The 27790-nt window shown below is 36.6% G+C and overlaps 1 protein-coding gene across 1 annotated transcript; it reads left to right on the top strand.

Annotated features, from left to right (window-relative positions):
- Positions 1-267: 267 nt before the first annotated feature.
- On the top strand, positions 268-27491 carry LOC117915649. Its single transcript, XM_034831271.1, is given in 12 exon segments — positions 268-2344; positions 2347-2914; positions 9256-9495; positions 11957-12086; positions 12192-12344; positions 12488-12717; positions 12885-12954; positions 15817-16023; positions 18005-18240; positions 23177-23255; positions 23334-23471; positions 26531-27491. Coding segments are annotated over 12 exon segments (4140 nt in total). The 5' UTR covers positions 268-459; the 3' UTR covers positions 26735-27491.
- Positions 27492-27790: the final 299 nt, after the last annotated feature.

Genomic DNA, 27790 nt, shown 5'->3' on the forward strand with positions numbered 1-27790 from the left:
AATAAATGACAAAATAGGAAGTGAAGTTTATAAAATACAAATTTTATATAAAAATAATTTTATCAAAAAAAAAAAAAAAAAAGCTGTAACAATTTTTTTTTCTTTCCTCTTTTTCTTAACAACCAAACAGACCCGGAAAAAAAAAATTCCATTTAGAGAAAGAAATCTGAATCACCTTGAAGGATGAATTTGAGATAGTAGTTTCAGAAAAGAGTTTCCAAAAGGAATCCCCTAGCAGTTACCCATTTTCCTTTGTTTCCAAAAACAGAAAAACTGTTTTTGAAAAAAAAAACAAAAACCAATCATACCCCTAAAACCAAGGCTTCAAGCCCAAACATATCAGAAAGATCATCAGATACTCAAAATCTTCTAAATAAAAATCCACGCCAAAAGTGCATTCTCCACCGTCCGATCACCGCCACTTTCTCAGCCGTTCGATTTGATGACTACCGTGTTGTCATGTCGCCGGCGTTGATAGACTCCGGCACCTCGTCGATTGTCCTGCACCTGCCGTCCGTACACTCTCCGCGGAACCCTAACCCTAACGGTCAGATTTCTCATTCTCCGCTTGTCGATTTTTCTGAGTTTTGTTTAAAGGAGAAGATGAAGTCGTCAAACGCTGGTAACAGAGCTTCTGGGTTTCCGAATTCGAGCGAAATTAATCAGAATTTTAGCTTCAATTCGTGGGTGATGCCGCGATCGGGATCAGAAAATGAGGCATTTGGGTTGAGTTCGGGTGTTTCGAAGCCGCGTCTCGGGAAGGCGAGGAAACACTTGAATTCTCAGCATCCTAGGTCATCGAATGCAGCCCCGGAAACTCGGGTGGGCCCTGGATTTAATCCATTCCGACCAGTTTCCGACATGTCTTTTGAGGAAGAGCCGAGTGGTGGAAATGAGTCATTTGTGTTTGGTGCAAATAGGAGTAATCCAAACCTAAATCTGAATCCAGGTAATGAAATTCTAGATGAAATGAGGAAGTTGAAAATTGCGAATGAAAATGTGGGTGGCAGAGCAAGTTCTAGTGTTTCAGAGGGATTGGTTGATGGCTCTGGTTTTGATGAAAGTTTGGCATCAGAGCTGCCGAATGAGATGAGGAAGTTGAATATTGAAGCTGCAGTGAATCGGGAATGTTTTGAGAAAAGTAATAATTCGAACATTGACTCAAGTGTGACAGATAAAACCCGATTCACCTTTCAGAGAGGTGACAATGTGGGTGGTTCCTTAGGCAGGAGCCTGGGATTTCAACGCTCAAATGAACTGAAGAAATCAAACAAGAGTGAAGATGGTAATGTTGCTATTAATTTGATTGATGCAAATAAATTTGTGTTTGGAAGCAGTAGGAAGGGTATTGATTCTTTCATGGGAAGCTCATCAAGTACACTTCATGATCAGATGAAGAATTTGAACATCGAGGAGTCTGTGAATACTAATGTTGTTGAGAAGGAAGAGGCTGATAACGAGACAATTAACAAGAACAGTTTTCTTTTTGGAAGCACTGGAAGTGCTAGGGGTTATTTTAGTGGAATAGCAGAGAATTCATTGGCTGATGACATGAGGAAGATGAAAATCAGAAACGGGGTAGGAGATACCTCTGGTCAAACAAATACAGAAAAATTGGGTGGTGAGAAATTCCACAATGTTGGTAATTCAATTCCCACAAAATTCACTTTCCAGGCAGTGACAAGTGTTAAGAATTTAAGTGGCAGCCAAGGCCCCTTAGACCAATCAAATGATGACATCAAAATGAAAGGAAAACCTGGAACATCTTCATTTTCATCTCATGACATTCACTTGCAAGCATATGAGAATGCTTTTCAGGCACCTTCCATGGACAAATCTGAGGACATGTTTAGTTTTGCTAATAAACTTGAAGAAAGAGGGACACCCCATGTAGACTTCAGTACACCAAACCCGAAGGTTGACCTATTTTCTAGTGTTAATCAAAAAATAGAATTCAGTGCGAAGAGGGCAGCAGTTGGTGACACAAGAGTCAAGAGAAGGAAGGAAAAGTTGAAGCAACCCAACCCAAACCAGCGGTGGCTTGGGCAAGATTTTGTTTTAAGAGAAAGCGGTTCCCAAGAAAACCCAGAGGCTTCTGAATCTTATTCTCCAATGGATGTTTCCCCGTATCAAGAAACACTGGCTGATAATCAGTTTTCAAGAGAAACCTCTGAGATATCGGTGGAGTCTATTCATCTTGACAAGAGCTATGCATCAACTGATTCTCATCAAACAGTTTCAAATGATGCAATAGATGAAGATTTGGTTGTTGCAACACAATGCTTGAATATCAATGTTGATGATGTGAAAGGCAGAGAAACAAAAGAAGGTGATGAGGATTGTTTTGATCAAAGGTTGGTGCTGGAGGTTCTCTAGAAGAGTCTGTTTCTGGGACTGAAACTGAAAGCTTCAAGTCTCTGACAGAGCAATTTGACATTAACAGTGATATCGCTGCTACTTCAGCAGAAACTGAAGTTAGTTTAATCTCAAACATTGACAAGCAAGATAATGATGGCAGAACACAATTTTGTTTTGCCTCAAGCTCAGAAGATGTTGGCAGCACTAATTTTACCTTTGCTGCATCTTCCTCTGGTCAAGATCAGTCAGCAGCAGCAATGCGCTACCATAGAAAGAAAAATCGTATAAAAGTTGCTCCTGATTCATACGATTCAGCTCCAAATTTAAAAGTTCCATATACATCATCCTCTGTGCAGTTTTTCCCACTTTCTGGTACCTCACCACTTTCATCCCAAGGGCGAGGTCAAAAGGGAAACATATCTACTTCTGTATGCAAAGGGAGGAATGGTACTGATTCTACCGAAGTGGATAAGCAAAAGGATATCAAGCAAGAGTTTAACTCTACTTCTGCTGCAACTCTTGCAGCTCAGGAAGCCTGTGAGAAATGGCGATTGAGGTATTTACTATATGCATTCAAGTTCTTGTCATTTTATTGATCCTTGGTTTGAATTTTTATTTTTTTTTATGGATTTCGTTTTGGTCTAGATGGTTCTTTGGTTATGTGGCTATGATTTATGATAATTAGTCTCACCAGTTTTGCAATTATCATTTTTCCTTCTCTTTTTGTTTTTTTTGAAAGTGTTTATATAAGAGGAAGAACAAGAAAGGATTAGGTATAATTGTTCCCTTGATTGATTAGAAAAATTTACAGGGGTATTAATACACACTGTACTACTTAAAAGGAAATAATCAAAGAGTATAATACAGCCATGTGATCCCTGGATTCACTCCTTAATCTGCTATGTATTAAAAAAATACAAAAGATTCTGGATAGATTTTGGGACATAATTAGATGCTAAGAATCTGCTTTAATTCTAACTCTTCCCCTTAAGCTGGTGTGAAGATGTCATGCATTCCCACTTGCTAACTATGGAGTCAAACATTGTTCTTGAGATTCCTTTTGTGAAAATGTCTGCTAACCGATGTTTGGTTGTCACAAAAGATGTGGAAATTTGTCTACTCTTAATTTTTTCCTTGATGAAGTGCCTATCCACCTCAATATGTTTGGTGTGATCATGTTGAATTAGATTATGCGCATTGTTGATTGTTGCTTTATTGTCACAATAGATCTTCATAGGCTCTAATTTACATGCATTGACTAGAATTTTAGTCCACAAAAATTTACTGGAATTCAGCTTCAGCATTAGATCGTGCTACAAGCAGATATGTCTTACTTCCTCGTGCAACAAAATTGCCTCCCACAAAAGTACAATATTCCAATGTTGGTCTTCTATCCATAAGAAACACAAACCCAGTTTGCATCAATATAGGCTTCTACTTGGAGATGGCCATTCTTAAAAAACAGAAGTCCCTTGGAGTAGCTTTTAAATATCTTAGAATTTACGGAACTGCATCCATGTGGCATTCCAATGGTGACTGCATAAACTGACTTACCATACTTACTACATGGGCTGTATTAGGCCTGGTATGGGATAAAATAGACCAATTTTCCATCCAACCTTTGACCTTCTTTTGTCAATAGGATTCTCTTCTATGATGGACCCTAATTTATGGTTGGGGTTAATGTGTGTGTCCGCTGGTTTGCAGACTGTATTCCGGTTTCTTTTAGTTAAGTTTTGCACATATTTTCATTGAGGCACCATAATATTGTTGTTTGACCTTGCTACCTCCATTCCAAGAAAGTATCTTAGATTCCCCAAGTCCTTTATCTCGAATTCTTTGGCTAAGCGATTCTTCATGCCTTTGATTTACCCACATTAGCATTTGTGACAATGATTTCATCTACATAGATAATAAACACAGTAATTTTCATACGTGGTGAGTGTTTCAAGAATAAAGTATGATTCGCTTGACTTTGAAAGTATTCATAGGTGCGTAGAAACTCAACAAATCTTTCAAATGAGGCTCTCAAGGATTGTTTCAGTCCATATAGTGATTTATTTGATTTACACACTTTTCTATTGTGAAAAGGGTCCTCAAAACCAGGTGAAAAAACCATGTACACCTTTTCCCCTAATTTTCCATGTCAAAAAAGCATTTTTATCATCAATTGATGTAATGACTAGTCTAGATTAATTGCCAATGACAATAGGACTTTTATGAAATTCATTTTTGCAATGGGGGAAATGTTTCTTAATAGTCAAAACCATCAGTTTGGGTATATCCCTTCACAACCAACCTTACTTTATACATCTCAATGGACCTATCAACCCTGTATTTGATAGTGAACACTCAATTGCAACCCACTGTTTTCTTTCCTCTTGGTAGTTTAATTAGTTAATCATGTTTTGTTTTTATGTAAAGCTCTCATCTCCTCAAATATAGCTTCCTTCCACCTTGAATCTTTTAGAGGCCTTGTATACATTGTTGGGAATAGAGATAGAGGTTAATTTTGTAGTGACAGCTTAAAAGTTGTAATTAAGACAATGAAATGACACACAATTTCAAAAGATGATGTTTTTAACGTCTTATAACACTCTTCCTAATAGCAGTAGGGATATCAAGAACGGTATCAAGAAAAGGTTTAGAAGAAGGAAGAGTATTAAAATTACTTGTTTCCAGGTTTGAAGATTGGCCATGAGAAAGAGATGGCCTTCCCCTATTTCCTTCTTGAGTAAACCAGTGAACTTGACACATTTTCAACCCTTTCCAACTTTGAGTTGCCCTCCTTGTTGTTTTCTTGATTTCTGGTATCTATTTGGTTGCTAGGCTGATCAGGAACACTAGTAGGAACACTTGAAACAGCATTTGGTATTGGATAGACGAGACTCAACTAACATGGGGAGTGGGACAGATCTTTTACATCACTTGTTTTCTCTCCTTGAAGATCAGTCTTACAAAAATATGAAAGTTCTTCAAAGAATTTGATGTCCATGGTTACAAATTTTTTCTTGGTAGGAGGATGAGAACATTTCAATCCCTTTTGAGTAGGAGAATAACCTAGAAAAATTGCACCTAAGAGCTCTAGGATCAAGTTTAGATCTTTGTATACTCGGGAGATGAACAAGGGTTAAACATCCAAAGACCTTAATAGGAAGGGATCCAAATATGTTGACATTAAGAGACAAGGTTTTTAGGACCTGAATTGAAAGAGTACTTCAATAACATCTTGGGGATTCATTTTCTTGAAAATGGGATTATAGACCTTTCCTCATGTACAAATACACCCCAAGAAAATGAAGTGGTTGAGAGCAAAAATAGGCATTTGTTAGTAGTTGCTAGGGCTTTAATGTTTACCCGTAGTGTCCTAAAGATTTATTGGAATGATGTTGTCTAACCTGCTGCCTATTTAATAAACCGCATGCCTTCTAAGACCCTTAATCTGAAAATTCAATTAAAATGAGGCAATTTTGAACTTATCTTTGAGAAGATAAATCCAAGTCGTGCAAGTACAATCATCATTGAAACTTATGAACCATTTAAAGCTGAAATAAGAACTAACTTGAGATGGACCCCACACATCACTGTAAACAATGGAAAAAGGAATCTTTGATTTTTTTTATTACTCACTAGAAATGGAACACAATGACTTTTGGATAATTCACAAATTTCAAACTGGAACTTGGACATTTCAGGACTAGAAAAAATTGTATAAAGGAAACAAAAGTTGGATGACCTAACCATATTGCAATAGCTAGATTTTCTTCTCTTTATTCTTCAATGCTTGGGTAACATGAACTTGAGGGTTTTTCTTCACTTTACTACTTAGGAGATATAACCTGATTTCTCTTCACCATTGCCAATCCTCTTCCTTATAGCTAGGTCCTAAAAAACATAGTGAGTAGGAGAGGAAGTTATAGAACAATTTAATGCATTTGTAACTTTACTGATAGAGTAAAAAAATGGATATAGGAACTTAACCTTTACCATGAGTGGAAATAAAGGAGCCATTGGCAAGCTTTACCTTGTCTTTTCTTGGACATGGATTATAGGTTAAGAAAACATGTGAATCACTAGTCATTTGATTTGATTTTATTTTATTTTTGCTTTTTTTAATAGGCAAATAAGAAAATATAATAGAAGCACCTAAGATGAGGTGTGCTAAAGTATATACAATGTAATATGCACCTAAAGGCTAACCTAGGAAAGAGGAAGAAAAAACTCCCTATCCTTACTTAGGTTCAACCAATCTACAAAGTCTATCATAGACATTACGTGGTCCTTTATAGTTTAAGCCATTCCTAAAAAATAGGTATAAAATAAGAATTGATTGTTTGGTCCTGTTCGACTCCATTAAGAAACCTCCTATTTCTTTCTATCCATAAATTCAAAACAAGTGCCCTTCAAGCTTTCTTTTGTTTCTTCCCCACAAATGAGTCATGTCAACACAACAAGTTTCCTTTAATTGTAGAATGCATCATCCAAACCACCCCAAATAGAGAGTAAATCAACTGGTTCTTCATCACCTTTGCACATGTAATATCTATTTGGAAAAATCTATCCTCTCCTTTTGAGCTGATCTAGCATCAGGAGTCTTCCCCATGCTACTTCCTAAGCAAATAAGCCTACACTTGTACAGATCCAAGGATTCCACAGTATGATTCCGAGGAAAGGTCTCTACCTCCCTTAGCTAAGGAGGTGTATAGGGATTTAATAGTGAACTTACTGCACTTAGTTTCCTTCCAGCTCAGTTTATCTTCCTCATCCTTTTTAAGTGACAAAGAATGCAATTCCCTTAAAAAGAGCACTTCCTCAAGTTCCTAATTATTGAATTGTCTTGCGAAACAGGGACTCCATCTACCCTCCTCCCTGACCAGCCCCCACACCTCTGCTTCCCAATCATGTTTGGTAGTTGCTATAAAGAATAACATTGAGGACTCTTCGAAGGATAAGTCATTGCACCATCTATCTTTCCAAAATTTTACCCTCCTGTCATTCTCAACAATGAAACAAGACCTACTTTTTACAACCTTCCATTCATTTCTGATTGCCTTTCACGCTTCCACCCAATAGTTTTCCCACACGATCCCACCATTCCCAACAATGAATCAAGACCTGTATTTTATGACCTCCCACTCATTTTTGATAGCTTTCCACACCCTCACCCCATTGCTGTCCTGCACACCCTATAAACACCATCCCCTTCCCCTTCTCCAAACTTTTCTATTATAACCAATTTCCATAAGAACTCTCTTTTTGTTGCAAACATCCAACTCCAATTTTCGAGTAAAGCCTTGTTTGAATTGAAGAGATTATGCATAGCACGATCCCCATCCTTTTTTTCCAAACAAGCAACGGACCACTTACCCAATCATGTGATTTGTTGCCTTTGAATCAATGATCTATAGATATTACTTGATTAAGTGAAAGTACATGAATGGTTAGAACTTCCGGTTTATCCCAACATTTTGTACAAGGCCTCCAACTGATTTTTGGTGAATGGTGCATCATCTGAATGCTAAGTAGTACCATCTGTAGGTTCAGAGTTCTGAGTGGTTACACTTTTCTAAGCTTTCTTGTAGTGTTGCTTGTTTCCTTTGTCACTAAGAGGAGGTTTTCCATGCAGCTTCCAACACATTTCTCTAGTATGTCTCGGTTTGTAGCATTAATAACACAAGTGAGTGTCTTTTTCTTTATTTTTCTTCATTCCTAGCTTAAACTGATCAGTAGAATTGTGGCTTATGGGGCTCTCCTGAATAGTTTTGAGTGCTGAATTCTTTTGCGGATTCAATTTCGTCATCACAATCCTATGGTTCTCTTCACTATGCATATAGTTCTTGTATGGAAGGAAGAGGTTCTTTACCAAGTATATGATCCCTAACTTGATCAAACTCTGGATTGAATCCAACAAGGAATTCAAAAACTCGATCTTGTTCCAACATCCCAGCCAGCTTTGCTGCTTCCACTGCAGAAAGTGTTGATAAAGTTCAAACTCTTGCCGCAGGGCTTTCATAGTGCTGTAATTGGTGGTCACAGTGAGTTCCCTCTATTTGGTGTCATGGATGTCATCTTCAACTCAAAAATTCAAGCAACATTTCCCTTCTTTGAATACAATTGGGATACCACATCCCAAACTTCCTTGGCCGAAGAGAGGAATAGAAATGGTTTACTAATTTCTGGTCGCATAGAGTTAATCAACCATGATATAATCATGGAATTTGAGCATCCCATGATTCAAAGGAAGGATTAAAAACCTTTTGGTTCCTTAATAGTACCAAGCAAATATCCTATTTTCCCTTTTACAAAAGAGTTTTGTTGACAGCAACCACTCAAGGAAGTTTTAACCATTTAGTTTTTCAGAAGTAATTTGTAGAGATGGATTTTCATAATGGATGATTGATTTTGGCCGAGGGATGTTCCAGCAGTAGTTTTTGACAGACTTCTGCCATTGGTAAAGAACTAGGCAGAAAGACAAGAAAAAGTGGCTATAAATTCCAAACTTGTTACAAAAGACTAAAGAAGAATTTTGCAGGATGAGATCAGCGATGAAGGCCAAATAAAAACACCAGGAAAGCAAATTATAGGATTCTTTCCTGCTCTGGTACCATATGAGTGGAAGAGCAAGAAAAGATTATGAATACTTCTTCCCTTGATTGATTAGAAAAATTTACAGGGGTATTAATACACATTGTACAGCTTAAAAGGAAATAATCAAAGAGTATAATACAACTATGCATTCAGAGAATCACTCCATAATCTGCTACCTACTAAAAAAATACAAAAGATTTCTTTAAATTATTAACTAAACCATCTTATATGAATCTAGACAGATTCTAGGACACAATTAGATACTAAGAATCTGCTTTAATTCTAACAGTTTAATGTGATTTATATCAGGGGAAACCAAGCCTACACAAATGGGGATTTGTCTAAAGCTGAGGACTGTTACACACAAGGGGTGAATTGCATTTCTCAAAGTGAGACATCTAAAAGCTGTCTCAGGGCTTTGATGCTGTGTTATAGCAACCGTGCTGCAACACGGATGTCTCTTGGAAGAATGAGAGAAGCACTAGGAGACTGTTTGTTGGCTGCTGGTATAGATCACAACTTTCTCAGGGTGCAAGTTAGAGCTGCAAGGTAAGGCTAACACTGCTTTTTGTTACTGATTTTCTATTCTGAGTGCACGGTGATTAGAAATTGTGTATCTATGCTACAGCAATGGGAAATTTCAATTGTCACTGAACTTATTTATTGCTTAACTTACAAGTAATTAGTTCATTTTCTTGTTGATGAATGATATCACAACACACACACACACACACACACATATATATATATATATATTCCTGAAAGGAGTTATATATACAATTATATATAATTAAGCAAGGAGATCAAGATAGAAGTTCCATGCAATCATTTTCTGTAATTACATGTTTTATACTTCTTTTGTGTGTTGAACATCTAAATTATTAGAGGCTTCAATGATTGGGAGCTGTCCTTGGTTGACGAATTGCTTCAAATCCTAAGGAGTCAAAGAATTAATTTGGAGGAGGACTTGGTCTTATGGAAGGGGGGAAAACATGGGAAGTTTGACGTCAAGGACGCGTATGGGCTGCTGACCAGCCATGGTACTGCTTTGTTTCCCAAAAAGGGCATTTGGGTGGAGAACGTTCCTTCCAAGCTAGCGTTTTTTGCGTGGGAAGCTACTTGGGGGAGGGTTCTTACTATTGATAGGCTTCAAAAGAGAGGATGGCAGATTCCTAATCGGTGTTATTTATGTGGTAGTGATGAGGAAAATGTTAATCATCTTCTTATTCATTGTACAGTGGTTAAGGTGTTGGGGGGATGGTTCTTAGTTTGTTTGGAGCCCAATGGGTCTTTCCAGAAACTGTAAAGGACGCGGTTATCAGCTGGAAGGGTCCATTTGTGGGTAAAAAGAGGAAGAAAATTTGGAGATCCATACCGTTATTTATTTTTTGAACGGTGTGGAAGGAAAGGAATAGATTAGCATTTAGGGGGGGAGTTAGCTTTACAGAAAGTTAAGTATACTTTTGTTTGTAATATGTGGGGGTGGGCAAAATTGTATAATGGTGCGGAGCCTCGTTCCCTTATAGGTTTCCTGGAGTGGTTAGCCTCCAATTAAGGGCTGGTGGGTTTTTGTTGTTTTTTGGTCTTTTTGTTGTGAGACCTTCGTCGCCTCGTATACTCCCTGTATGCTATGCGGCGCTATGCCTTTTGCTAATATATGTGTGTTTACTTATCGAAAAAAAAAAAAATATGTGGGGATGGGCAAAATTGTATAATGGTGCGGAGCCTCGTTCCCTTATAGGTTTCCTGGAGTGGTTAGCCTCCAATTAAGGGCTGGTGGGTTTTTGTTGTTTTTTGGTCTTTTTGTTGTGAGGCCTTCATCGCCTCGTATACTCCCTGTATGCTATGTGGCGCTTTGCCTTTTGCTAATATATGTGTGTTTACTTATCGAAAAAAAAAAATTTACGCATAATGAAGGGGATAGTGAGATTAAGGACTTAGAAGGCCTTATACGGTCTCTTGATGATTTGTATCTCTCTCCTTCGGTCCCAGATGCCAGATTATGGCCATTATCCTCTTCAGGGCTTTTTTCAGTCAAATCCTTTTTTCTAGCATTATCTCAATCTTCTGGATCTCCTCAGAACTTTCCGTCAAAGTTCGTGTGGAATTCTCAAGTTCCTTTCAAAGTGAAGTCCCTTGTCTGGTTAGTGGCACACAAGAAGGTGAATACTAATGACATGTTACAAGTGAGAAGACCCTACAAAGTCCTTAGTCCTGATATTTGTATCATGTGCATGAAGCACGGGGAATCAGCAGATCACCTTTTTCTTCATTGTTCCTTGACGATTGGGTTGTGGCACAGGTTATTTCAGTTAGCTAAGATGGATTGGGTTTCCCCAAGGAGCATATATGACATGATGTCCATCAAATTTAAAGGCTTCGATAATTCTAAGAGAGGGATAGTTTTGTGGCAAGCTGCGAGCATAGCTCTAATTCGGGTTGTGTGGTGGGAAAGAAACGCAAGGATTTTCGAGGATAAAGCAAGGAATTCAGAGTTCCTTTGGGACTCTATTGTTTTCCTTACTTCCCTTTGGGCTTTCTGTTCCAAGGCATTTAAGGGGACTCCCCTTAATGTGATTCAGTTGGATTGGATAGCGGTGTGTACTCCATAGGATTGGTCCTTAGTGGGAGTTCGTTTGTTTTATGTGTATTTTCCTGTAATTTAGTTGTCTTTGGTGGGAGGATTTTTCATCCTTCTTCTTGTACTTCTTTTTTATATTAATATATCTTTGTGGCGTTTCCAATAAAAAAAAAAGGGGTATAGTGGTGTAGAAAGTGAGATACTCAACATGACATGTCAATTCCTGAAGAAACTTGGGATACTATAGCAAATTTTTTTTATGCATACATGTTCCAGGACTAGCATGCAATCAGTCTGTCTTTTCCACTCCAAACTTTGCTTTTAGTGCTGTTGAGCTGCAGCACTGGCTACATTCAGTTTCATTGTGTGCTTAATACCAACAAAAGATTAAATCCCTGATTTGGTACATCTCTTTTGTTTTCTCTTTAGTTGTTACCTTGCCCTAGGGGAAGTTGAAGATGCATCTTTATATTTCAAGAAGTGCTTGCAGTTAGGAAATGATAGCTGTGTGGACCGGAAAATTGCAGTGGAAGCATCTGATGGCCTTCAAAAGACACAGGTATGGATTGTTGCTTGAATATTTCTTTTCAACATACTGCAAAATCATCAATATGCTCCATGGTACAGGATATGGTAACCTACATTTTTTTTCCCTGATTCACAGAAAGTATCTGATTGCATGAACCATTCTGCCGAGCTTTTGGAACAACGAACATCTAGGGATGTAGAGACTGCTTTGGGAATACTTGATGAGGCTTTGATAATTAGCTCGTTCTCAGAGAAATTACTTGAAATGAAAGCAGAGGCTCTTTTTATGGTTTGCGCTGCTTCAATTTTCCATGAAAATTTTGCTCATGATCTACTTAAAAATGAGAGTCAATGATACACTATTTGTCTAACCAATTAACTTGAACAACTATAGCTCACTAGACTTGGGTTAATTTTTGTGGCATCTAGCAGCTGCGGAAGTACGAAGAGGTGATTCAGTTGTGTGAACAGACACTTGGTTCTGCCGAAAAGAATTCTCCTACTTTAGGTTCTGATGGTCATTTAGCAAATCTAGATGGTTCTGGACTCTCAAAGGACTCCTCATTCAGGCTCTGGCGGGTCCGCTTGATTTTCAAGTCTTACTTTTATCTAGGAAGGCTTGAGGATGCTCTTACATTACTAGAGAAGCAAAAGGAATTTGGGTATGTCACAGAGAAGTAATCAACATGATCCATTGATATGTTGAACCTTAATTTTTTGTTTTCTTGTCTTTTTTCCCTTCTCTTTTCATCCCTTATAATGTGTTACAATTCAAATTGGGGAACTGTTCACTGGGGTTGAAGTTCCTCATGCTACTTAGACTGTGCAGGAATGGGAACAAAACTCTGGAATCATCCATACCCTTGGCTGCCACTGTTCGTGAACTACTGCGTCATAAGGTACACCATTCTATTTTTTTTATTTTTTTGCACTTAAAAAATAATATTATTCCTGACTTGTTTTACATGGATGCTACAAAATGGATCAAGTATTTGTATCAAACCCAATGTTACATGGATATGGGTATAGGATATGTCTCAGACGTGAAATTACTGGACATATTTGTTATTGACTAGTCCAAATAAGGAAAGAGGAAAACAATCATAGTCACTACAAGCTCGTATCATATATATGTTACCGATGAGGAATGAATTCCTAGGGTTTATTCAAAAAGAAGGAAGATAATGGTAGTTTAGTTTCATTGTCCTATAGAGATTTTTTATTTTTTATTTTTTTTATTGATGGAAGTAATATTAGTAGTTTATTTTTGTTAATCTTGTTATTTTAGGTAGTGGCTGACTTTTTGTCAAGTTTCTATTCCTATCATAGCCCTTTTTATAGAGGAGAGACATAATATAGACTTGACTAGAGGAATTATTTCACAGTTCATGTAGCATTACATAGCATCATAATTGTTCCATCCAAAACCACAAAATGAGATGGTAAGATATCCCATTTCGCAACATGGTTTCGTAAGAGGCTTTCATTATGGAAGAGACAACACCTCTCAAAAGTCAGGAGACTCACTTTACTTCGCATTACCCTTGCCAATTTACTAATCTATTTTATGTCTTTGTTCACCATCCCAAGAATTGTAAGGTTGAGATTAGAGAAAATTCAAAGGGATTTTCTATGTAGAGGAGGGGCCTTAGAGAACAAAATGCACTTAGTCAAGTGGTCTTCCATTTGTAAAGCAAAATCAAAAGGTGGACTAGGTGTTCACTCTCTTTCTTTGCTTAATAAGGCCCTTCTTTGCAAATGGTGTTGGCGCTTTTTTAGTGAAAGAGATTCAATGTGGAAGAAAATCATAGAGGGAAATTTTGGGGAGGAAGAAGGGGGTTGGAGGTCAGGAGTGGTTATAAAGCCCTTAAAGGTTGGGGTTTGGAAAGAGATTGGGAAGCAGTTGGATTTTTTTATACAAAGACTTCCTTTGAGGTGGGTAACAAGAGCAGAGTGAAGTTCTGGAAAGATAGATGGTGCAATGAGCAACCCTTATGTGAGATCTTTCCTTTCCTATTTGCGCTTTCTGATTCGAATGAGGCATGAGTAGCTGATTTTTGGGAGCAAAGTGGGGAAAGGGTAAATTGGGACTTTCATTTTGTTAGGAATTTGAACGATTGGGAGTTAGGTGTCATAGAGAGGTTTCTTTCTAAGCTCCAAGGACAGACAATAAAGATGGAGGAGGAGGATAGAGTGGTGTGGAAGGAAGATAACAAAGGGGTTTTCTCTGTAAGAGAGTTTTACTCTTTGATAGAGAAAAATTATACCATCCCTTTCCCCTTAAAGATAATTTGGAATTCGTGGATTCTTGTGAAGGTAAGTTTCTTTTCTTGGGAGGCTTGAAGGTACGCTTCAAGACGCCAATCTCTCTTTCTCTCTCTCCTTCTTTCTTTGAATGCATTTTTTTTTTCCTTTATGTAAATTTTTTTGTTCCTTCAAATGGCATGTTTACTTCCAAGAAAGGGAATGGAAGGAATGGGAGTGATTCCTTTTCCTTTCCATTTCCTTGTTTACATTAATATAGGAATGAAAAAAGAACGGGGTCCCACTATTTTCAAGGAAACCCATTCTCCAAAATGGAGGAATGAGTTTCCCCTCATCTAGTTGAGGAATGTGATTCCTAGAAAGGGAATCACAATAAATTTTCCATTTTGCCCTAATATTAAGAACAATTATTAAATATTTGAATATTTAAAAATAAATATTTAAAATTAAAATAAAATTAAATAATTTTACATTTGAATATGTAAAATTAATAAAAAGGTTTACAAATTTTATATATTTATTAAATATTTAAATCATGGATTTTTAAAACTATAATTACAATGTCTCAAATATTTGATCTTAAAAAACCCTTGCGGTTAAGATTTTTCCTTTGAAAAGTAAATTTTAATTTTTATCATGCTAAAATTAAAATTTTTTAAAAAACAGTGTGATGTCTAATTAACCCCCTAACAATAAGTAATTTAAAATTTTAAAAAATAATTTTATAATTTAAATTAAAAAATAATTTTATAATTTAAATTAATGATTTTTTTTTTCTTTTTTAAATGCTAGTGTTACAAAAGTAAATTATTAATTTTCAGTTCCATTTAATAAAGTGTTTTAAATCTTTAATAATAATTATGAAAATTGTGTGCATTAGGGTAAAGTGGTAATTTTATACGCTTCAAAGGCAATCATATTCATTCCCATTCCATTTCCTACATTACAAGTAAACACTTAAATAAAATTTCTGATTCTGATTCTCATTCCCTTTCCTGCCCTTATCCAATCCCCTTTCCTTTTTTTTGTTTTGATAATCGAGGAACCTTCCATGGCCAAGCCCTTAGGACTCTCAGAGACCCAAACGTTGAAGTGCTAACCACCCCGCAAGAAATATGCAAGAAGATAGTTATCAGTTAAATTTCTCAATACTTAATTTTTTAACTTAACACATGCATATGTGCAAGGTTATCAAATATGGTTCTCTAATCTGCACACCAATATCTCCAGTTTGCCTGAATGATTATCAAATTCATGATTTATTTTGGAAAACCTGAGGTCTTTATTTGTTATTGTGGATGCTGTTGCATCTGGAAATGAGATTTCTCCATTCCACCATCAATGTGCTTAACAAGATTGGAATAAGCACATGGTCTAATAGCTTGTTATCTTTCAATATTTAAAATTTTAAGCCAAGTACTACTACACTGAAAGGCATGCATGATTTACAGCTCACCAATGTTTTTACTATTGAAGTACATTTTTGTCAACTGCAGAATGCAGGAAATGAAGCATTTCAATCAGGAAGGCATGCAGAGGCTGTTGAACACTATACTGCTGCTTTGTCATGCAACATTGTGTCACGTCCTTTTACAGCTATTTGTTTTTGCAATCGTTCTGCTGCCCACAAAGCGTTGGGCCAAATATCTGATGCCATTGCAGATTGCAGCTTGGCCATAGCTCTTGATGGAAATTATCTAAAGGTTTGCCTCTAAAATGATATAATTTTTATAGCTCCTTTACATAATCTTGCTAGTCTAGGACTTTTGGGGGTTGTTTGAACATCCTGAGGAAAATTAGACTCTTTTGTCTTTCCATTACATTTTCATGTACTAGTTGGTAAAAGTCACCATTAAAAAAAATGTACAAGTTAATATTCAGTCTGTAAAAGAGAACAGAAAGGCAGAGAGGAGAAGTCATGTGTGAAGAACATGGATTCATTCAAATGTGCATGAAGCATCCTGACACCCTAGTAGACAAGAAAATTGTGTTATACCATGACTAACACATCAATTCTACTAGCATATAGTGCTCTGGTATTTGGCTTTTTCAGAACATTTTTTGTGAAGTTGGTGTCCTTTTGGATATTGCTACTAGAAATGGTTCTTCCCTTTGATTGGGGTAAGTGGATTTTCTTGTAAAAAAAGGGTCTTGTCAAAATGGAATTTATCTATGGGAATTCCATGTCACACCCCTTGGTTATATTTCTGCCCTTATTTTGCTTTTGTGGTTCTTTCCTTATCCAAAAAGATCCTTTATTTTCTTTTCAAAGAAATGAAACCGTATAAATAAGCAAAGAAGGATGATGTATCCTTTAAGCTAAGCGAAAGATAAAGATCCAAAACTAAAACAAAAGATAGAAGAAGATTAAGCCAAAATAAATATCAAGAATGATTGATATGATTCGCTTAGTGCCCGTTTGGTTACACTTCCTATTTTTTTGTTTTTTAAAATAAAAAAATCATACTAATTTGTATATAACATACAAGAATTACATGAAAAAAGTAATGTTTTTAAAAACTGTTTAAAAAAATTGAGGTATCAATCAAAAAAATTTTACTACCTTAAATTTTAAAATTTTTGAAAGTGATTTTTGAAGATATAACATGAATCTATACTTTTTGTGCAAGATGCTCTACTTTTATATAGAAGTTTCTAATTTTAAAAATAAAAAACAGGAAGTGTATCCAAATGGACACTTATTAATTCCGTTGCAAAGCACTAACTCCACTCTTAGTTATCAGCCACATGATTGTAAGATCTAGGCCTTCAAGAATGGGGGGGGACTATGTTTTTGCCAAGTAAACATCCAAGGACCTTCCTTCGCTTAAGGAACCCGAGAAATTACCACTGCAGGTTTCCCTACTAGAAGAAGGTTCCTGATACCCATACAAGGCCTCTAAGAAATGGAGAGTACCATGTCTTTGCCAAAGTAAACATCCAAGAACCTTCCCTTCCTAAAGGAACCTGAGAAATAACAACTGCAAAATTCTCTTCCACGAGAAGGTTTCTGATGCCCATACCATGAGCTAAATCTGGCCCTCCAAAAGTACTAGAAGGTTAGCTTCAATAGCCATCCATCCTATCCAAGAGAGATCTTCTCTAGTTGTATATTTCCTCTTTGTCAGTAAAATTCATTTCCTATAAAAGAGAAATTATGAGTTATTCATTTCCTCAGCTTGACCTTCATTTTGTATATACAGACTCTTCCACTTCACTCAACATAGTTGTGTTTTGTCAGATACTCCAACTTTGCTTCAGAAATGAACTATTTTGATTTATTTTTTTTAAATAGGGATAAAAGAGAAAAGAAATAGAGTTTTTTTTTTTCTAATTGACTTCTAATTAATTTTTTTCTTTATTATTTCATTTCAAAGTACCGTTCAAGGTCATTTTTAAGCCAAGTCCATGTATCCTAAAATTTGTGATGTGAGATGTGAAGGATCAAACACCTATAAACACTCCTCCACCTGTACCCAAACCCATGTAACATCGATCATAATCATAAAAAGTAGAATAAGGTATTCCTCCAAAAAATATCCTTTTTTAACTTCTAAGTTTGATTTGTGTGCATTCTTCATGTTGATTTCATTTCTAGTAGCTCCGCTATAAAAATTTTCATACTCTCATTTCAACAGCTGTATTGGTAATATTTGTAGATTAATCGTGTTTACACTTTTGCAGGCTATTTCTAGACGAGCCACTTTATTTGAGATGATTAGAGATTACGGACAAGCAACTTCTGATCTTCAGAGACTTGTATCTCTTCTCTCAAAGCAACTGGAGGAGAAGGTGAATCAGCCTGGAGGATATGACAGATCAACAAGCTTTGGAAATGATCTTAGACAAGCTCAGTTGCGACTTTCCTTAATGGAAGAAGAAGACAGAAAAGACATCCCCTTGGATATGTACCTCATTTTGTAAGTTTCTCATCATTTTTTTTTTTTCCAAATTTTTGAACAGCTTAAGCTTATTAGTGTTTTTTTTTTTTGAATGTATGGGAAAACTCATATGTATTAAGCTAACTTATAGCAACAAGCATGGGTTTGAATCCTAACAGATCTAATAGGTTTACTAGATCTATTTAAGGGTTAGGTTTTCTGGTTCACTGAAATCTAGGTAGCTAGTTCAGTCCCAAGCTACCATTTTTTTCCAACATGTATTGGGTTAGAAATCTCATGTCACTAGGTTAGGACCTCAATACTAATGGAGGAAGATGAGTTTCCAATCATAATTTTGTATAATTTGATGGAGAATCAAGTTGTCTATGTCTTTTCTTGTTGTCCTTCCTTTTCTTTGAAGTTCAAGTAAAAATTCTAAAGAATTTTATTTTAGAAAGTCTTGAAGATACTTCACTACTATTATAAGGTTATATAGTGTATGTGTTACTAAGAGTTTCTCTTACTTATTCGGGAGACGTTTAAAGTGAAAATAGAAATTTTAAAGTTCCTCCATTTCTTTCCATGAACCAGATGGTGCTACCCTTTTTCCAGTAGGGATTATCTAGAATCCTTGGGTCCTCTCTAAGATGAGGTTTTTTGTTTGGGAAGCTTGTTGGGGGAAGGTGTCAACTTTAGATCAATTCCAAAGAAGAGGTTGGTCGCTAGTCAATGGGTGTGCTCTTTGCAAAGAGGAGTTGGAACCCATTGACCACATTCTTCTTCCTTGTGCTAAGGCAAAGGTCTTATGGCTCTTAGTGTTCTCTTTATGTGGGATCCAATGGGTTATTTCTGGTTCAGTTCGGAACACCCTCTTAGGGTGGCTAGGTTATCCTATGGGAAGAAGGCATAGGAAGGCTTGGAGAGCGGCCCCCTTTATGTATTTTTTTGGAGTAATTGGAAGGAAAAAAATCGAAGAGTATTTGACGATAAGGAGATGTTAGATCAAAGTCTTAAAAGTTCTTTCCTTTACAATATTGCTTTGTGGATTCAGGTGTACATTCATGGGAATTCTTTGTCCTTAATTGATTGTGTAGATGGTTTGGTCCTTCTTGAGGGTGGGAGTTGTTTTGTTTCCCCCCCTCCCCCCCTTGTTTTTTGTTTTTGTTTTGTTTTGTTTTGTTTTTAGCTCATTGTATACCCCCGATGTACTCTTGTGCGCTTTTTGCTCTTTAATACAATCTCTTACTTATAACAAAAAAAAGATTAACTAGTGATGAGTAATGCTATTATAATTGCAATCCTTGCTCCTTCCGAAGGACCTCTTTTGGGTCCCTACTATGACATGACTCATTTATTGAATGGAAAGACTTTTTTGTGGTTATTGGTTGAGCAAGATGTGGGAGTCGAAGATCTTGGTGAAATAACTATTTCTTTCATGACATTTTGAAACTTCTTCTTTAGGGGTTAAGTTAGGCTGGATGCTTAAGTATGTGAACAAGAAGACAAACTCTTTGGCTAAAGGAGGTGTTGATACTTCATATTATTTTAGAGGCACCTCTTCAAGTGTTTGGCCCGATTTCTTGCACTTAAGGACACAAATATATTTAGAACCTTTGATAAGAAAATGACATTTATTAAAAAGTGAAAAATAACTAAGAGAGGGAAATGTATTGATCAAAAAAAAAAAAAACTAAGAGAGGGAAATGTATCCTTCAAAACAAAGTAGAGGAAAAAGACATCTCCCTCATTTTGTTGGGACTTTGTTAAGAGTAAGGTAATAGGCTTTTCCATGAGGTTCAATGAGTTGGGTTCTTTTGAAAGAAGCTTAATTGTCACTTTCATAGTGCTAGTCCGAAAAAAGGGGATGCAAAAGATTTGAAAGATTTCTGCCTTATCAATTTGGTGGAAGGCTTTATAAGCTCTTGGCTAACAGACTACAAAGGGTGGTGGAAAAAGTGGTATGAATTTCCAGCATGCATTTATTGAGGGTAGACGAATTTTGGGTGCAATCATCATAAAAAGTAAAGTCGTTGACTCAAGGATGAAAATCATAGAGAGTGAGGTAATTTATAGGATGGATTCTGAGAAAGCTTATGGTCATGTCAAGCTAGCAAGTGTGAAAACAAATGGGATTTGGAACTAAGTAGTTAAGATGGATGAAGTGGCGCATTTATTCAGCTTATTTTTCAGTTTTGATTAATAGGATCCAAATGAGAGTCTATTAAAATTCCAAAGGCTTGAGACATAGTGACCCTCTTTCCCTTTATCTCTTCATTATGGCAATGGAGGCACTATCCTATACCTTGAAAAGGGCGAAGAAAGGGCTTTATAGAGGGGTTCTTAACTTGTAGGAGAGGAAGAGAAGCTATAGAAGTGTTCCACCTTTTATTTTCTGATGACACCCTGATTCTTTGCAACTTTACCAAGGAGCATATGGAATGCTTAAGTTGTGCTTTCATGTGATTTGAGGCAATCTCAGGTTTAACAATTAGTTTGTAGAAAACTAAGTTGATCTCAATAAGGCTATTGTTGATTCAAAGGATCTGACTAGGATTTTGGGTTGTAGAGTGGGTTTTATTCCCACCAACTATCTAGGCCTCCCATTGGGAGCTCCTTTCAAATCAATGGGAGTTTGGGATGTATTGGAGGAAAGATTTCAAAAAGGGCTTGTCATGTGGAAGAGACAATACTTATCAAAAGGAAGTAGATTGACTTTGGTCAAAAGCACTCAGTCTAGCTTACCAATATGCTACATATCATTATTTGTCATTTTGAGAAAGGCGAGTTTAGGGCTTCAAACAAGGCCTCATCTGGTGAAACGGTTGACAATCTGCATGGAGAAAAGGGATGGAGGCTTAGGTATCAAAAGTTTGTCAAATTCTAAACAAGACCCTCCTTGGAAAGGGTGTTAGAGATTCACAACTGAGAATGCTTCCCTATGGAAGCAAGTGATCATAAGGAAGTATGAAGAGGAAGGAGGGAGATGGTCTTCAAGAGCATTGAGGGAAGGATATGGAGTGGGTTTGTGGAAGGCTATTAAGAGAGGGTGGAGGAGTTTCTAATTAAGATTGGGTTTAGGGTATGAAGGGGTAGGAGAGTAAAATTTTGGAAGGATAGGTGGTGTGGCAATGGCTCCCTCAAAAAGGCCTTTCTTGAGTCGTTCTCTATTGCATGTACTAAAGATGCATGGATAGCTGATTTGTGGAAGCTTAACAGGGAGGAAGGTTGTTGGAATCCTTTGTTCATGAGAACAACAACATGGAGTTGGGAGAGGTGGAGGCTTTTTTTTAGGAGATTGCAAGGGTAGACAATTAGAAGGGGATGTGGAGGATAATATGATTTGACAGATATCAAAGAGTGACAAATTTACAATTAAATCTCTATATTCCTCTTTAAAAAAATAGTAGAATGGAGGAGTTTCCATTCAACATTATGTGGAACCTATGGGTCCTAATGAAGGTTAGCTTTTTTGCTTGGGAAGCTTCATGGGGAAGAATTCTGACCTTGGATCAACTCAAAAGGAGGGTTTAGAGGTTGTGGAGTAGGTGTTATTTGTGTAAAGGAGAGGAAGAAATTGTGAATCACATCGTCCTTCATTTTTCCAAAGTAGTCATGCCTTAGCAATTAATTTATACTCTATTTGATGATTAGTTGGTGATGCTCTCCTTAGTTAAAGATGTCCGTCTAAGCTGGCATAGATCCTTTGCAAAGAAAAAGAGGAAGAAAGCATAGAGAGTAGCTCCTTTATGCTTATTTTAGACTACATGGAAAAAGAGAAATAGGAGAACTTCCAAAAACATGGATATGTGGATCAAGAAATTAAACTATCATTTATATATAATTTTTTGGAATTAGTTTCAGTGCACATAGGAGATAGCTCCTTGTCAATGATTGAGTTTATCTTTAAATAAGGAAATGATTGACTTTTTTGGAATGACTTTATCTTTAAATATGGCGCCATGTGTACAACACCTTGTATACTTTTGTGCACCCTTTTGGTAGCCGCTTTTAATAAAATTGATCTTTACCTATACAAAAAAAAAATGGCCTTGTTATTTAAACTAGCATCCTACATTTTGCTTGAAGGCCATACTTCCTTTTGACCACCAAATGCCATGAGGATGAGTTTTCTCTCCAGTGAATTTCCAGAACCATTTTCTGGCAAGGGCTGTATCTCAAGGAATCACCTTACTAAACCTAACCTCCTTAGGCTTAAGAACAACCATATCCATCTAACTAAGTGGTCTCTTTGTTTCTTCTTAAACCCTGCTCCAAAGATGATCCCTTAGTGTCTTCCCAACTCTATTACCTATTGTGGTTGGGATACTAAAATGGGGAAGGATGTAAACCAAAATATTGGAAATCCAAGCTTGTATCGGTGATGCTCTCCCAAAGAGATGTAACCCTTTTTCTTCCCTTAAAGGTACTTAATGACTTTTTAGCAATCAGGTCCCAAACTCAGTAGCCCTGGAATTGCTTCGCAAAGGAAGCCTTGATACCTGAAAGACCACTTACCTACTTCAAAACCTAACAATTGGCAAGTGCTAACCAAATTACTGTCAAGTTTGAGACCAGAGGCTATTGAGAACATCTTGATACTGTAGTTTCTTTTCTCCTTTGTTGTTTCTTGGGTTCTTCTCACAATCCAGTGTGGGTTTTTAAGAGCACTTTCAATTTTGCTTGGTACTTTTTCTATGTGCTATTTCTCTGGCATGTACTCAAATGAATTACTCTTCAAAGATAAATATGCCCTTAATCAGTTCGTACTAATACCCTATGTTGGACATATTTGGTCATTCCAATGTGTATGTGAATTAAGTGTTATTTGTTTCTGAAGGACATACTATGTGAGTTGGCATTTGGATGAGACAATGCCTTTAAAATGCTTGTGTTAGTGCAACTTGCTTCCTCTGGAAATTGCGATCAGTTAATCTTGTGATTCTAAAATCATGTGATGTCCAAATCTTAATGACAGGGGAGTTGAACCATCTGCCTCGGCATCAGATATTAAGAAGGCATATCGGAAAGCTGCACTTAGACATCATCCTGACAAGGTCTTAAACTTCAGTATCTGCTGCTTGTTATGCACATGACAACCATTGACCCTTTTAACAAATTCTTTATTGATGTAGACTGGTCAATCCTTGGCAAAAAGTGAGAATGGGGATGGTGGGTTTTGGAAGGAAATAGCAGAAGAGGTCCACAGGGATGCGGACAAGCTTTTCAAAATGATTGGAGAGGCATATGCAATCCTTTCAGACCCATCAAAGGTTTCACATACTTATTATGCTGTGCATTATTTATTATGCTTTTGTGCATCCATGAGTCCTCTCCCATGGAATGTTCACCTGGGAATTGCCTGTTCTTTCTGGTAAAAGTTGTCAAAATCATTCCTAGCTCTAGATGCGGCATTTGAACTGTGTTATAACTCAGGAAGAGCTTCTTTCTATTTCTCTAGGCAAAATTTGGCTGTAATCTTTTGTTTGAGGGGGTTTGTTGTGAGGAAATATGCATTAGACAAATAGACCATAATTCAATTGCCTGGAATGTCTTTTTTTTTTTTGTGATAGACAAATAGAGATTCATTAACAAGCATCGATCAGAAAATAAGCACCACAAGTATACAAAGGATGCCAATAGGCTTGAAAGAAAAAGAGCCAAAACCATACTGGTGAGACCCCATAGGGTCAATGAATTCAAGCTAGGGCCAACAACAGTACCCAAGCAAACTCTGGATTAAAGAAGAAGGGACTATGTAAGAAACTGAACACTCCATATAATTGAACATCCTATGGTCCCACTCCTGCCAAATAGTCCAAAATTAACACACTAAGGCTGTCCTTCCACAGTTTTCTTCTTTTCTTCCCCACAAAATTCCCATGCCATCCCAAGAAACCAAAAGGCAAGAATAACAAATGCCCAAGCACCCAATAACCTTATATGCTTATTTCCTTATCTTTTTCCTTATTTTGCTTGTTCTATTTGTACATGTTACTAACAGAACTTTTAACTTTCCTTTGTTTTGCCCTTCTTCATTACAACTGGTTTCTTATCATAGATTAGTATTCAGTTTTTCTGTCATACATCACAAGTTGCTTCCAAATTAACAATATGAAAGCACTGGATGATGTAATATGAACACCTGGCAACTGTATAGCACTAGTCTAGCGCAGGGCTATCAACTTGTCTTGCTTTTGCATTATCATAATAGCTTTGTGTCAGAACTCTTTGAATTTCTTGAAGTTTCTCAACCTAAGTTAAATTTCTTCTATATGTTTTAGTGATTCACTCATTTGCATTAGAGGTATGTTGAGTTCTCAGTATTTTGCTATCCCTGTCATATCATTTAGGTATGTTATTGTTCCAATACTTTAATGGATGAGTCCAAGAGAGTGATGTACTTAGCAAAAGGGATGGATTAGTAATATGATGACAAGGACTGACATAGTTTGTTGATAAGAAATTAAGTTGGATGTAAGAAAAATCTATGCAAATGGAAAGCATAGGTATAAACTTTGGGTTCACAGGAAAAAAATTTAATGGCAGGAAAAATTGTAGTTATTCAATTGGATACTGTAATAAATTTTAACCGACATTCAAAAGGAAAAAGGAGAGAAATTTAATGAAGCCAGTTCTGGTAAAAGAGACATATAGTATAATCAGTACATATGCAGCCCCAGTATGATCAGATGAACTGATTGAACAAAAAATTTGGTGGTGGAATATGAAGGTATTTTAACAGTTAGTTAAAAGATTATTGTGAAGCTTCATATAGATGTAAGAGTGAGAAAACTTTGGAAAGATGTAGCTTGACCAAAAAGAGAAGTCAAGGAGGTGAAAAATAAAGTCTTGTCAGGTGGAGGATGGTTTATTAGGTATAAAAGGATAGGCAGAAAGATATATAATAACTTGACAGGATACAGAGAACAGGGATTAGTGACTTAATTATTTTGATATGAAAGATGAAGATATGACTTTGCCTCTATCGGGCCTTCCAAGTTGAGTCAGGGAAGAAACTCATTCAGCCCAACCACCCACCCCACAGGACACACAAACCCCCCACCCACCCAGAGGTCTGCAAATTGATGTCTAATCATGCAAATCGATGAGTGAACTTGATGACTTACATCCAAAGGGTCATGAGATAATATAACTACCCCGTAAATCATCCATGGATTTTTTTTTTCCTACTCTCAAAGATTCAAGCATCCTCACAAGCCAGACAAAATCCTTGCCCGATCATCAAAATTTTTTCTTTTTGAGTAAAATGATACCTGAGGAATGCAGCTGAATTCCTTGATTACTTACATCCAGAGAGTTGTGAAATCACATTAGCTCTCCGATAAATCATCCAGGGGTTTCTTCAGTCCTCAAGAATTCTAAAATTGCTCTCAAGCCAGACAATCCACAAGGTAGCTAGAAAGGCCCCCCTCCATAATGCTCTCCCCTTAAGCTTCTCGATAACTATAGAAAAAGACAGCCAAAGTATCTGCAATGCATCTATAATCCTATGGTACATGTCATTTTCTAAAGAGTTTTAATTCAGTATAAGCTAATTTTAAGTAATAACCATGAAGGATAATTTAGGATCTAAAGTTTTTAGATAATTTAGGACTGATCTATATATATATTGTATGAATATGATTTTCAGCAAAACTAGAAATAGAATTAGAGCATTTTTAAATTGATGGCCAAGAGATACCTAAAAGTGGTCAGTCATGTTATCCTGATGGATGAGGTGGAAAATGCTTCAGAGTGTCATGTGGTAGTAGAATACTATTAAGCTAAAGGAAAATTTCACGAGATGGGTAGAACATTTATCATACTTTATGTTGCCAAATGTTGAGCAACTAAGATACAAAATGATTAAAAAAAATGACTATATCTGAAATTACAATGCTTAGATGGATGAATAGCAGTGGTACAAAAGATAGAATAAGGAATTAATACACTTGAGAAAGTTAGAGGCGGTGGCATATATCAAAGATGATGAGGACAAGTTTGAAATTTCAAAATGAGCCTATTCAAAGGAGTTACTTAATTCAAGTTGAAGGTTGGACAAAGAACAAGAGGATTGCTGAAAAGTATGTGGGTTCAACCATTCAAGTAGTGAGAAAAATGTACCCCTAAATATAGCCAAATATCAAAAAGGATTTATGCAGCCAACTGCAAATAACTTGGTTTGCCTATGCAGTTGAGTTCAGTTGTATTCATCTCCTACATCCCTACTATGTAAAAATACACTCCTAGTTAGCAGCAACTGTTAATCCCTTGATTTTTCTCCTTCTGAAACTTTTTTGTGTATTGATCTACTACTGTCTATGTGCAGCGCTCACGGTACGACCATGAAGAGGAGATGAGGAATGCACAGAAGAGAGGAAATGGAAGCAGCACATCAAGAGTCCATACAGATGTCCAAAATTTTCCATTTGAGAGAAGCAGTAGCAGGAGACAATGGCGGGAGGTTTGGGGATCATATGGGCACTCATCCTCCCGAGGGTCAGAAGCAGCTCGATCAAATAGGTACTCATGACTACTGTGTGCAAGGTACATGACAGGAATCCTGAGATGTCAAGCCCTACCCAGAAATTATGGATTTGTGCAGTTAGCAACAGTCTTCATGTAGCTTCCTTTAGTAAAGGAGACCAAGCAAATGGGCAATCACTCCAGCTGCATTACAAGGAGGACAGCCATGTAGATGGAGGTTCCACATTGTCACTGGAGTGAGAAATCTGCTTCCAAAGGGCTCTGGAACCATGAAAGAAAAATGACTGAAACTTTCATTTTTTTCTTCATAGAAAAAAAAAAAAAAAAAAAACATTTTTTTCTTCCAGAAAATTACACAAAGGCTCAAAATCATGATTTTGATATCTGATAATCTAGGGATAGAGAATTTCTTTTCTTTTCCTCTCTCTTTTCCTTTTTCTTTTTCCTTTTGTTAAGTTAAAAAGGTTTGTTTCTTCAAACAAGAAAAAAAAAAAAAAATGGTGTGCCCTGAGAGTGGTTTAGTGTGAGAATGTTCCTGTTTGTTTGAGCTATGTAAATGCACCCGGCAACATGTACAGATGCAACTAAATATATTGATGGAGTATGGTGATGATATGGAAGGTTTTTCTGTGTGAAAAGAAAATTGTTGATTATTTTGATTAACCATTCTTTTGGGAACCATCTTTGTTGAGATCATGTATCTTGTTGATCTTACTGTTAGTGCAGCTGTGGCATGCCAGTAAAAGATGTTTGATTATTTGTAAAGATTCAATCAATGACAGAAAGGAGAGAGTTAAAAGAAATTCAAAGAGTGGCATTGTGGATGAATGAGTTATGACATATATGCTTTTATAGGAGCTTAATTGATTTGAACCCCCATATGTCTCAGAAGTAAATGTGATTGGTTTGAAAGGATCACAATCTAGATTTTAGTCTAAGTAGTAGCTATGTTTCTTTCTGTAATTGAAGTTTGATCACAATCTGGATTTCAGCTCAGTTTAATTAGCTGTGATTGTAGTTATAGACGTCTCTAATCCTCTTAAAATCACTCCCAGCCAGATTAGATGAATGAAATGGTCATATTTTGGTTAAAAAGAAATTA

This window comes from Vitis riparia, chromosome 6 (genome assembly GCF_004353265.1).
Source record: "Vitis riparia cultivar Riparia Gloire de Montpellier isolate 1030 chromosome 6, EGFV_Vit.rip_1.0, whole genome shotgun sequence".
Classification (NCBI taxonomy): Eukaryota; Viridiplantae; Streptophyta; class Magnoliopsida; order Vitales; family Vitaceae; genus Vitis; species Vitis riparia.